The 13635-nt window shown below is 40.2% G+C and overlaps 1 protein-coding gene across 3 annotated transcripts in view; it reads right to left on the bottom strand.

Annotated features, from left to right (window-relative positions):
- The window catches only part of bcas3 (BCAS3 microtubule associated cell migration factor), a 760056-nt gene that overhangs the window by 392811 nt on the left and 353610 nt on the right, over positions 1 to 13635 (bottom strand). For all 3 annotated transcript variants that reach the window (XR_007957928.1, XM_052035317.1, XM_052035318.1), the window contains exon 16: positions 8981 to 9131. Coding sequence is in view for 2 of the 3 variants with exons in the window: in XM_052035317.1 (XP_051891277.1) it covers positions 8981 to 9131 (151 nt within the window). In the remaining variant the exon portion in view is untranslated. The remainder of the gene's footprint in view (positions 1 to 8980; positions 9132 to 13635) is intronic.

Raw genomic sequence — 13635 nt, 5'->3', positions numbered from 1 at the left:
TAGTCAATTCTGGCAGTGAGATACAACACCTAGGCTAATTATGAACATGTTGGGATAATGTTGAAATTTTAAAGTAATATAGGGAGTAGAAGTATAAAACAATACTTTTAAAAATAACTGCAGTCACATCAGTGATTTGAGATATCAGACACTTATCAGTCAGACTAATCTGCAATTAGTGGGTTAAGCAGCTGGACCCATGAAGTGTCTTGATCCCCTCAAGCACTCCCTTAAAGCTACTGGCTGCATAGGTGTAATTACATCTGTTTGATTCACCTGGGACCGACAGTCTTTGCATCTGCTGAAGACACACTCCATGTTCTTTGCCTCCAGGCCTCCCAGCTATTAGCAGCAAAGCATTTGTTCTATACCCAGTGCATCATATACAACATTGAGCCAGATGGTCATTGTCCACTATTGCAATTAAATAGTGTTGTGATGTATTGATGGTGGGGAGAGGCAGGCAGAACTCTATAAGTATTTGTTAATGCATGCAATGAGACTGTTTTTTTTACATGAAACACTTGAAGGAAATAGATTTAGTTTTTCTCATCAGTTTTTCTGTAAATGGTTCATACTGTAAACTCCAAACAAGTTTAAATTTGCAGTTTCATTATCACAATTCATGGTTGATAGAAGCAAATTCACGCTGCTTGGATGAATAGGGTCAATCATGTGGCTCTTTCCTCACATGTCCTTTTTGATATAGGATGGCCAGAAATACCATCAATACCCCAGATATGATCTCACTGGTGCCAACCACAGTTTTGTGTAAACATTCCTTTCCCTTAAACCATTTACAAAAATTGTGAATAATAGCAGTCATAACTACTTCAGTTGTTGCCCTTCCATTGGAATCTGGTTGACAACTAGATACTTACACATGTGTAACTACTTATTACTGTTTACCATCTAGCCATCGGCCAATGCATTTAAGTAGATTTCCTCCTATCTCGTGGGCCGACCTTGGACTATTTCTTCTTGAAATCCATGTTAGTAATAATGGAGGAAAAATTCAACTTTGGCAGGGGCACAAAGTGGGTGGAAGTAACTCAGACATTAATTGAGAGCTCTCTCCAAGGATGAATGTTGCCCCCGATATCTTTCATCTATTTCTAAGGTTTGTATTTCCTCAAAATTATCCACTAAATTAATAAACATGTGGTCTTTTGCTCCTCGAGGCTTGATCATCTCTTGCTCTACTTAAATACTTACTCAACAGTGGAAATAAGACCTGTGGATCTAAAATTCAAACCCCATCCCGTTTTCTGAAAATAGGAATCAGACTTGACTTTTTAAGAGTCATTTTGATGAGCAAGAAATATTCACAAGAAAGCTTTAAGTTAATTAGGAAAATAGGAACACGAGTCGATTGTTCAGCCCCTTGAGACTGTTTCATGAGCCAATTAAATCCTGCCTGACATTTATCTTGCCCCATCTACCTGTCATAACCCTGAATATTCTTGCCTAACAAAAAACTAACAATCTCAGTTTCGACTTTTTCAAATGAGCTCTAGCCTTAACTGTTTCCTTGGGAAAAGAGAGTTCCAGATTTCAAGTATCTTTGTGTGAATGATTTCTTTCTAGCATCCCCGTAAGGATAGTCTGGGCACTAATTTCAAGAATATGTGATCTTGTTCTCGATTCCCTCGCCAGAGGAACTAGCTCCTTTCCATCTATCCTATCAACATTTTTATCATGTCAAACACCTTAATTAGAGCACAATTTAGTCTTCCACTTACAAGGGAATACAAGTCCAAGCAGTGGATCCAAGCCTCCAAACTTAACCCTTCTAAATTTGCAATGCAGCTCCCCTCCACCTCTCACAGATATGTTGTGTCCTGAAATAAACACAATATTTTAGTTGGGGTGTAACCAAAAGTTTGCTAAGCACCCTTCCGCATTCCAAAGCACTCTTTGGTTGGCTTCCTCATTCAACTATCTCAAAAATGTTTCTATCTCTGTCCTAACAGCACATTGTCATGTTCGCAGACCCACAATAGCTCTTTCTTTAAGCAATGTATCAATTTTAAAATTTTCATCTTTGTTTTCAGGTCACTTCATGGTCTCACCTGTTCCTATCTCTGTAATCTTAGTCATAGAGCAATACAGCATGGATACAGGCCCTTCGGCCCAACAAGTCCATGCCAACCACGGTGCCCACCCAGCGAATCCCAATTTCCTCCATTTGGCCCATATCCCTCTAAGCCCCGCCCCTCCATGTACCTATCCAAGTGCTTCTTAAATGATACCGTTGTACCTGCCTCAATCACTTCCTCTGGCAGCTCATTCCATGTACTCACCACCCTCTGCGTGAAAAGGTTGTCCCTCAGGTCCCTTTTAAATCTTTCCCCAGATCTTTTCCCAGCTTCTCCAAATCTTTAACACTTCGAGATATCTTTGCCCTCCAGGATCATCTCCAAATGTAATTACCTTCCATTTGGTGGCTATGCCTTTGACCGCCAGAACTGTATACCCTGGAGTTCCCTCCCTAAACCTTTCTGCATCTCTGTTATTCCATTTATAAGATGCCCTTAAAACCTGCTTCTACAATTTCTACTAATGTAACTTACTGTAAGTTTTTGTTTGGCAGATTTTCTATGAAGCATCATTGGATATTGTGCCATGATAAAGGCCTATATAAATTGAAGATAATGTTATGTTGTTGTCCTTTGCATCCAAGCCCTCTGTCGTAAATGACATATTTGTTTTTACAGAGTCTTCAGACAAAAGATATCAAAGCTAAGAACACTGTCAACCTTCACTTGATAATATCATACATGAGCCTGCAACCACTAGGAATTGGTACACAGTATGATGGTGTTTTAATTAGGTGGAACTTTGTGCCTTCTGGGATTACTACATTTAACTGACATTTACACCACATGTTGTTTTCTATCAGGCAAGAACCTCAGGAGCTGGAGAATTCTACAACAACTCCTTAAAAAGAGGAATATCAAGTCAGGTAGTTTATATTTCTTGCACAACCAGTGACCAAAGACTCACGTTAAGGCTGTAAAAGTTAATTCCATTTGGTTTCCTTTCGAAGAATAGAGAAGAGACCACTATCCCAACTACATGTACACCTGGATCTCACTGGTGATCAATTGTATGAGTATTTGAAATCCTTCAAAAAAATCCTTTGTCTCACATATTGACCTGTTTACTGTTCTTTCTGGCCACTTGCTGGATTTGGAACACAATAGTAAACCCACAAAGCTGAGCTCCCAGTGAGGATTGATGTCCACAGATAGGGCAACCTTAAAGTAAGCTTGCATTTTATGTAAGTGTCATACACTTCCTCATGGAGTCATAAAATTGTACAGCACTGAAACAGGCTTTTTGGCCCACAATGTCCATATCACTCATGGTAGCAACCTAAACTAATCCCATTTATCTACAAGAAAAATTCATTCAGGAAGCCTCAATAAATTTTACAATGAATGAAGTACTGTTGACATGTAATTGCTGTTATAATGTAGGAAATGCAGCAACCTCCTACAAACAGCAATGTGATTATGATCAGATAGTCTTCAGATGGATGTTGAAGGCAGGATAAATATCCAGGTCAACAGAGATAAACTCCTGTGCTTCTCTTCCACATTTTGGAAGAAGGGTTACATCTTCCAGAGGCAGTAAATTTGGCCTTGGTTTAACACCTCACCAGAAAATGGCATCTCTGACAGCAGAACAATCCGACAGCACTGTCACAGAGTCATACAGCTCAGAAAGGCATCCTTCAGCCCTCCATACCAACCATCAAGTACCCATCTATGCTTTTCCCATTTACCAGCACTTGGTCCATAGAAGCCACGTCCAGATACCTCTTAAAGGCAGTGCATTACAGATTTCTAGCACCTCCTTTATAAAACACTGGTTAGTCATCACACTAAAGGAATGATGTGAACCTATGCTCTGGCTAATGAAAGCAGGTATCCTGTATGCCTTCTTCACCACCATATCTACTTATGCTGCCATTTTCAGGATCCTTGGACTTATACACCAAGGTCCCTCGGGCCCTGGCATTCATTGTGTATGCCCTGCCCTTATCAGTTCTCCCAAGGTGCATCACCTTGCCTTTAATCAAGATTAAATTTCATTTGCCATTGCTCTGCCCATCTTACCAACTGATCAATATCATCCTTTAGCCCATGACTATCCTCTTCACTATCAACAATACCGCTAATATTCAAGTCATCTTCAAACTTACTAATCATACCCCCCACATTCATATCTAAATTGTTAATGCATCTAACAAAGAGGAGGGTTCCTGGCACCTCCCCTTGTGGTACACCACTGGTCACAGGCTTCTAATCACAAAAACTACCCTCCATCTTCACCATCTGCCTCTTTCACCAAGTCAATTTGCTATCCAATTTGCCAACTTGCTCTGAATCACAAGAGCTCTAAACCCTTGGACTAGTCTCCCATGTGGGATCCTGTCAAAGTCCTCACTGAAGTCCATGTAGAATACATCAACTGCACTGCCTTCTTCGATAGAATCTGGCATTTTCCCTCCCACTGAAGTTATGGTTGACTAGTCGGTAGTTCCTTATTTTCTTCCTTCCTCTTTTCTTAAATAGTGGAGTTACATCTCCTACCTCCCAATCTGTAAGAACCAATCAGGAATCTATGGAACTTTGGAAGACAATAACCTGTATGTCAGTATCTCCATCTACCAGATCCCTTCACTAAAAATATTCCTTAAAACAGCAGTGAGATTTGCGATTGATTAATATGTTTTTATTGGTTGAGAGTAGTGACTAGGGATCCCATCATTTAAGATCTCCAACATCACCTGAAAAGCTGGATAGAGCTTTGGTTTAAAGTTCCAACCAGAACACAATGATTCTGACAATGCAGCACTCCTTTCAGAACTGCATGAATGTTGTACCTTAGATTAAGTGTTCAATTCTGGGAGTGGATCTGAAGCCACGTCATTTAACTAAGTGAGTGTCTACTAAGTGAGTCAAGTATCATACGAATCACGAAGCACTGGAATACAAATATTTTGCTGCCTGATCATCATTGTGTTTTGTGGGACAATTTATCATCCCACAATTTTCCTGAGCTCAAGAGTACAGCTGAAACTAAAGCCCTTGCATGTTGCATTAAGACACAATGAGGTAAGGACCAGGTGCTCAGTCAGTAACTGGGGGAAGTTCAATATTACTGAAGACCAGAAGCTGTTGCTTGGGAGGCAAGTAACTGGCTGAAATTTTGGGTGAGCTGATTCCAGGAAGGAACTTGTCTACTGGAAAGGAAACGCTGGGGTCAGTAGCCAGGATACAAGTACAGTACAGTTAGGAATAAGCCACAGTTGCATGCACCAGCCACACTAAGCTGATAATAAAGGTTATGATTCACGATATTTTGTTTTGGACTGGAGATGTTCAATAGCGGGGTATCATCAAAACTGAGATCAGTAGGTTTTTAGAATATAGTGATATCAGGGAAATTGGGATCATTTTGGAAAGTGAATGTAAATAAAATTCAGTTACAATCTTGTCAAATGTCAAGGTCAAGGGGTTGTGTTCTCTTATGTTCTTATCTCTTAAGTTCTTACTCACTCAGATTTTTTAAAACAGTTTTAAACATCATGATATTTCTTGGACCAAGAGTGTATAGTAACGTTGAACTCCCTTAATTCTCTGTCCTTTGTGAAATGATGGCTATGCACAAGTATTTTTAAAAGAAAAAAGAAAACTGCACATTTGCACAGTTATATTTAAGTGGTTGCAATTAGCATCCGACAGACAGCTATGAGATGGGTGCTGAAAACAAGAGTCCAACACTTTGTTGCTACTGTCAATATTACCAATCGTGTAATGAAGAATTTGAACAAGATTGTAATCTGGATAATGTCATGTTATGATAGATTACTGTACGTCACAGGAAGAAAACAGGGTATTTATGGAAACTTCTGCATGTTCTGCTTCTGTGTGTGTGTGTGTGTGTGTGTGTGTGTGTGTGTGTGTGTGTGTGTGTGTGTGTGTGTGTGTGTAGACACATGTGTTTGGTGTGTGCAAAGGGGAGTATGTGCGTGAGTGTGTTTTGATCTGGATTTCCATTTGCACTTTCTTGTCCTCCCTTCAACATAACTAAAATAAATCTTGTCTTAACTGCAATAATTACCACACTTCAAAAGCAGTTTAAGATAAGATGATTTTTTTTAGTGATGTTGAAGGGGGGATGAAAAGGTTGACTGTGAAGCACTTTGGGACAATTTGAGGCTCTGAATAGCAATGCAGGCAAACCCTGGGAACTGCATTTCTGGAAAGCTGTCTGTACCATGATTTTCCGTAACATGAAGCCGCATCATCTGGGCATGCATCAAGAAATGAAAGTTGAAAAAAAATGTTGTGTTTATTTATTTACCTTTTTCACATAAATTTTGTAAGAACAAATTTTTAGTCTGTATCCCAGAGTTTTTAGTGGTGATATGTGAATTCAGTAAGGGCGAATTTCCTTTACCCAAACTGCCGTAATGTGGGGGTCACTTATATATAAAGGCAAGTCTGTTTACCTTTTACTTAGAGATTGTTATTTGTAGTAAGGCAAAAAAAAAATGGAAAACTGGTCTGGTCATGACTATCAAGAAAAATTAAAGTCTGTATAAAATCAAAGGTAAAGGCATACAATGTATTCACAAAATTCATTGTCTAATGATAGAAAATTTCAGAATTCAGCAAAGGAGAACCAGGGCATTGATAAAGAAAGTAGAATTTATGAGGAGTCTACTGTGAAACACAAGAACAGATTGTCAAAGTTTCTCTGGTTATGTAAAGAGAGAAATATTAACCGGCATTGATGTGGGTCCTTCACAGACTGAGATAGAAGAAATTATAAAGGTATTCAAGGAAATTACAGAGAAATTAAACAAATATTTTGTGTCAGCTTTCATGTAAGATATACATAACCTCTCGGAAAGAGTGGCAAAGCACAGGTCTAGAGTGAATGAGGAGCCCAAAAGAAATTAGTATAAAGTTACATAGATCTGATGAGCTATACTGTAGTATTTTGAAGAAGCAGGCAGAGGCCATAATGGATGCACTGATTGTCATCTTCCAAAATTCTATTAACTATAGAAAGTTCTCATGGATTAGAAGATAGCAAATTTAAGAAATTAAGAAAGCAGGGAGCAAGAAAGTAGCAATAAAATGTATCTTGAATAATAGCTATCTAAGAAAGTATGTGCCAGCTATGAAGATTCACCAGATTAATTTCTGGGATGGCAGAATTGTCGAATGCGGAGATATTGAGCAGAGTGGGCCCATATTCACTTGGGAAGAATGAAGGATGATCTCATCAAAAAACACAAAATTCTTGTGGCTTGATAGGGAAGTTGTGGAGATGACGTTTCCCCGACTGAGGTGTCTAGAATCAGGGGTCAATCTCAAAATGAAGGGTAATCTACTCAGGATAGAAATGTGAGGAAATGTCTTCACCAGGAGGATAGTGAATTTTTGGAAATCTCCAACAAAGAGGGACGTGCAGGTTGAATCTTTGAATATTTTCAAGAAAGGTAGGTTTTTAGATATTAAGGGATATGGGGTTAATGCAAGAATGAGACGCTGAAGTTAAAGGTCACCCACAATCTTATTAAATGGCAAAACAAATTGAGACACAAAAGATTGCAAATGCTAGGGACACAAGGTGCGAATGGCCTTCTGTTTTATTTCTTATGTTCTAACGTTTTTGCTGTGGACAAATTGCTGCTATACATCCAAAGTATATCATTGGCCTTGATGACATAAGATTGTGAAAAGTGCTAAAAAAAAATGCAAGACATTTTAGTTGCATTTTTTAAAAAAATTCAGAGAAATGCAGCATTAGATAAACAATCAGCTAACACAAGCCATACATCCTTCATCAGATGCTCATTTATATTAACTGCTGAAGATTTGACTAATGAAACTCTGCTGTCTTCTGAACCCTCTTTCACATTGGCACACATGTATAAACAACCTACAAATGCACAGCAAATCCAATACAAATGTGTGTGGCATTCCATATAAATAAGGAGTTCAAGTTTCACCAAGCAAACTGCTGGCCCACAATTTAAAAATACATTTTACCCACCCTATTGCACAAGATCAAGATCAGCAGCGTCACCACTCATTTCACAAACTGCTGCCTGTAAGGAGTTTGTACATTCTCCCCGTGTGTTTCCTCCGGGTGCTCTGGTTTCCTCCCACATTCCAAAGACATACAGGTTAGGAGCTGTGGGCATGCTATGTTGGCGCCAGAAGAGTGGAGACACTTGGGGGCTGCCCCCAACACATTCTTAGCAACGCAAAATATCAGTGAAGGGTTCTTCCCCTATCACATCTTTTGTTTTAAATCAGATGCTGACCAATCTACTGTACAACCCTATTTCCTTTGTATTACCCAGCAAACTCTTATGGCAGTAATAAAGAGAACTCAAATGGAAACCTACGGACAGACCTCTTCCAAAATTCAAAATAAGAAAAAAAAAACAATTGTTATCAACTTCTAAGCTCTAATCTACCGAACTGCCTTTTGACATGTCCCACCTCCCGGGTAGTCGATTTCACATACTTTTAGATTTTTTCCAGCATATTTTTTTAAAAACAGCCATATGGTATACAATTAAATCTACCTTGTCCTAAAATTAAGTAAACACTACCTTTACTTTTAAGTATATTAGATACAAATGATTATCTATTCTGAATTTGTGGTTGTTTATTTTAGGGCCTCCTTAAGGTGCCACCTGCTCTTATTCCATCTGTTTAAGTCATCAGGACAGTAACACCAAAGGGACAGGTGCAGTTTGTAGTCAGGTCCACTGGAGCTTATTGTGGTGGAAGCTGTATTTAAAAGAGACCTGCCATTTGCTAAATTTGCATGTGGATATGCTGAGCCAGCATGAGTGGTGTCTGTACATATGTTTTGTGTTAATCTGTTTAGTTCTTTGCACATTAAAATCATACTGGAAACTCAAGTCAAAATTCATTACCCTGTGCGCTTTGTGATGGTTCCCAGTGTCATGGGCTGTTTGATCTGTGCCAGGGGCAGCACAATCGTCAGGGTTGGGATGGGTGAGAGCCGTGGATTTCCCAGGTTGTTGTTTGTGAAACTGTTGTAACTGTCTTGGCTGCTTAGTTTGCCTGCAAAACAAGAGAGAGAAAGAACAAGATGGAATGATTTCCCAAGAAGTACAAAGGTACATAAAAACTAGGCCATCTGCCTAAATAATGAATTACAAAAATTGTCCTCCTGTAACACTAAAGACAATAACCTTTTGAGTGGGATATTCTACCCCTATGGCACTGAATAAACTTTCATTTCATATGATTCAGTAGACAAACGTGGCATATAGTGCTTTATATGATGCTGAGTAAAATATGGTTTAATGTTACATCCACATTACTATCTATTAGGTAGGAAGCTAGCAACAGCTGTATCCATTGTGTTAGCTTGGTATCTGGAATAACTCCAGCAGTTTACGATTGGTGTTCATAGTGTACTGATATTGGTATTGGTTTATTATTGTCACTTGTACCGAGGTACAGTGAAAAACTTGTCTTGCATACCGATCGTACAGGTCAATTCATTACACAGTGCAGTTACATTGAGTTAGTACAGAGTGCATTTAGGTAGTACAGAATGCATTGAGGTAGTACAGGTAAAAACAATAACAATACAGACTAAAGTGTCACAGCTACAGAGGAAGTGCAGTGCAGGTAGACAATAAGGTGCAAGATCACAACAAGGGAGATTGTGAGGTCAAGAGTTCACCTCATCGTATAAGGGAACTGTTCAATAGCCTTATCACAGTGGGATAGAAGCTGTCCTTGAGTTTGGTGGTATGTGCCCTCAGGCTCCTGTATCTTCTGCCTGATGGGAGAGAAGAGAGAATGACCAAGGTGGGTGGGATCTTTGATTATGCTGGCGGCTTCACCAAGGCAACGAGAGGTAGAGACAAGAGTCCATGGAGGGGAGGCTGGTTTCTGTGATGCACTGGGCTGTGTCCACAACTCTCTGCAGTTTCTTGATTGATAGATAAGATAAGATAAGATAAGATAAGACAAGACAAGACAAGACAAGACAAGACAAGACAAGACAAGACAAGACCCAGCATGACTGTAATGAACTTGCTCCAGGTAGCAGAGAGGGGCTATACGTGCTAATTAACATCTGGAGTGAATCCAGTGGTGATAATCTGAGTACTAGTCCAAAGCCTTCAAGTCTTGCACTGGCTGAGTTCAACAGTTTTAAGTCAAGCTTGAGGTGTAATGATCCGAAGCCATGCTTACATATGTCCTCTAATGTCACACAGGGTAAACTTAGCCATACAGTCTTAGCAGGAGGCATCCGCAACAATAAAATACTGATTTTACTTTTGTGCAAGCACATACACATTAAATATTTCCAGTGTAGTTGTAATCAATCATATCATGTAAGGACATAAACAGTAAAATGATTCACATCAAAATTTTGCCTGTTAATCATTTTAGGGACATATTATATTCAATGTCAACAATCGAAGGCCATACCACCTTTGTGATCTTCCCCCCTCCTTTCTCTTCTGTTTATTCTTGGGATATGGTGTCATTGGCAAGGCCAGCATTTATTGCCAGTTGTCAGCAGCACTTGAGAAGGCGGTGCTGAACCAGAGCAGTCCAAGTAGTGAAGATGTAAGTTTGGGAGTTCCAGCATTTTAACACAGCGATGAGAACTGAACAGCAAAGTTGAGATGGTGTACAACTTGGGGAGGACCAGCTAATGGTGTTTCTACATCTGCTGCCATGGGCTTTCTTGACAGTGAAGGTTCCAGGTTCATGATGAATTTGTGGTGGGTTACAGAAATGTATCCTTTATCTGGTACCCACTGCAATCAAGGTGGAGGGGGTGGATGTTTAGTTTTAGTTTTTCTTCATTTGCTGTATACTACCCAAACAACTGTAAGTATTTCAGGACCAAAAGAATGTCTTTCACATACCTTGAGTGGTCCCGCAACAACAACCTCTCGCTCAATGACAGCAAAACTAAGGAGCTGATTGTTGACTTCAGGAAGGGGAAGGAGGGCAAACATGTGCCAATCTACATTGGGGATCGGCGGTGAAGAAAGTTAGCAGTTTTAAGTTCCTGGGTGGTAACATATTGGATGACCTGTCCTGGGCCCAGCACCTAGATGCAATCATAAGGGCACCAGCGTCTTTACTTTCTTAGGAGGTTAAGGACGTTCAGCTTGTCACCGAGCACCCTAACAAACTTCTACAAATGTACTGTTGAAAGTATCCTGGTTGGTTGCATCATAGTCTGGTACGGCAATTCAAATGCGCAGGAACGTAAGAAGCTGCAGAGAGTAGTGGCCTCAGCCCAATACATCACGGGCACATCCCTCTCCAGTAACTACAGGAAGCGCTGCCTCAAGAAGGCAAAATCCATCATCAAAGATCCCCACCATCTGGGCCATGCCATCTTTTTGCAGCTACCATCAGGCAGGAGATCCAGAAGCCTGAAATCCCACACCACCAGGTTCAGGAAAAGCTACTTCCCTTCAACCATTCAGTTCTTGAACCAACTGGCAAAACCCCAATCACTACTTCAGTTTAGCAACACTATGACCACTCTAATCACTTTGTATTAAAATGGACTTCGTTCTTTTTTGTTCTAATTGTGTTTTTTTTTCTTGTAAAAATTGTGTATAATTTATGTTTAATTTACGTTTTTCTTGTGAATGCTGTTTATATGATGCTGTGTGCCTGTGATACTGCTACAAGTTTTTATTGTACCTGTGCATATGACAATAGACTTGAAGACTTTGAGGATCAACAATGTCAGATCCTGGATGGCAGCAGAGGATCTGATGTCCATCTTCTTTGCACTGACACTAATAAAGTTTGGTGTGCTTCAGGGCAAGAAGTAAGAGTTTCACTTCCTTGGCTTAAAAGAATCAGAACCAGGTTTATTATCATTGACATATGTTGTGAAATTTGTTGTTTTGCAGCAGCGGTACAGTGCAAGACATAAAAGGTACTATAAGTTCTCATTGAATAAATACAATAGTGCAAGAGAGGAATAATGAGGTAGAGTTTAAGGGTTCGTGACCCTTTCAGAAATCTGATGGCGGAGGGGAAGAAGCTGTTCCTGAAACGTTAAGTGTGGGTCTTCAGGTTCCTGTACCTCCTCCCCAATGGTAGTAATATGAGTGCATGTGGGTCCTTAATGATGGATGCCGCTTTCTTGAGGCACTACCTCTTGAAGATGTTGTAGATGGTGGGGAGGGTTGTGCCCGTGATGGAGCTGGCTGAGTCTACAACCCTCTGCAGCCTCTTTCGATCCTGCACATTGGAGCCTCCATACCAGGCGGTGATGCAACCAGTCAGAATGCTCTCCACCATACATTTGTAGAAATTTGCAAGAGTCTTTAGTGACATACCAAACCTCCTCAAACTCCTAACAAAATAGGGCCGCTGGCGTGCCTTCTTTGTGATTGCATCAATGCGTTGGGCCCAGGATAGATCCTCTGAGATGTTGACACCTAGGAACTTGAAGCTGTTCACCCTTTCCACCATTGACCCCTCAATGAGGACTGGCACGTGTTCTCTCGACTTCCCATTCCTGAAGTCCACAATCAATTCTTGATTTTGCTGACACTGAGTGCAAGGTAGTTGTTGCGACACCACACAACCAGCCGATCTATCTCACTCCTGTCCACCTCCTCATCGCCACCGGAGTTTCTACCAACAACAGTTGTGTCATTGGTGAATTTAGAGATGGTGTTTGAGCTGTGCCTAGCCACACACAGTCATGAGTGTAGGGAGAGTAGAGCAATGGGCTAACCACGCATCCTAGAGGTGGAGATGTTATTACCGATCCGCACTGACTGTGGTGTCCCGATAAGGAAGTCAAGGATCCAGTTGCAGAGGGAGGTACAGAGGCCCAGATTTTGAAGCTTGTTGATTAATACTGAGGGGATGATGGTGTTGAACACCGAGCTGTAATTGATGAACAGCAGCCTGACATATGTATTGCTGTTGTCATTGTCAGAGAAAACCAACTGGATTTTGGACCCATAAGGGTTAATTTCATTCTGGGATTCTTTCAATGCTTTGGTTGGGAAGGTGACTAATAGAAAGTATAGCACATATGTTTATTATCCCATCAACCCACCAAGAGTTATCTTTAGCTCCTTAAGAGACGGTAAGGAAGGAAGAAAGAGCATACAATGCAAACCACAGTAACGTAATACCTATTGTATTTTGACAAAAAGCCATGGGTTCTTCAAAGTCAAAAAGCAACAGAGAAATCTGCAGTCACTGTCTCATGGAGTCCTATTGAAGGAAAACAATTCTGCACATTTTTCTACAAAGTTACATGTAATATGGTCTAAATAAATATATAAAAGTTCCAAAGGAAGATAAAGGCCATGATTCTCAGTTCACTACAGAAACAATTTGGAATGCTGACCACTTAACAAAAGCAGTAAGAGAAGGGGCAGGAAATATGACACGTCTGAATGTTTAAGTGTAGAAGCTTACAAGCCAAGATGTCTTTACTCCCAGATCAGACTGCACATAAAATAATAGCCAGACTGCAGAATTTGTACCTCAGCCCATTTAATCATTTACTTCACAAAGTGAATCAAAATGTGGATTTATTGTT

This window comes from Pristis pectinata, chromosome 21, assembly GCF_009764475.1.
Source record: "Pristis pectinata isolate sPriPec2 chromosome 21, sPriPec2.1.pri, whole genome shotgun sequence".
Classification (NCBI taxonomy): domain Eukaryota; kingdom Metazoa; phylum Chordata; class Chondrichthyes; order Rhinopristiformes; family Pristidae; genus Pristis; species Pristis pectinata.
The sequence above is the reverse complement of the archived record's forward strand: the minus strand, read 5'-3'. Positions and strand labels throughout refer to the sequence as shown.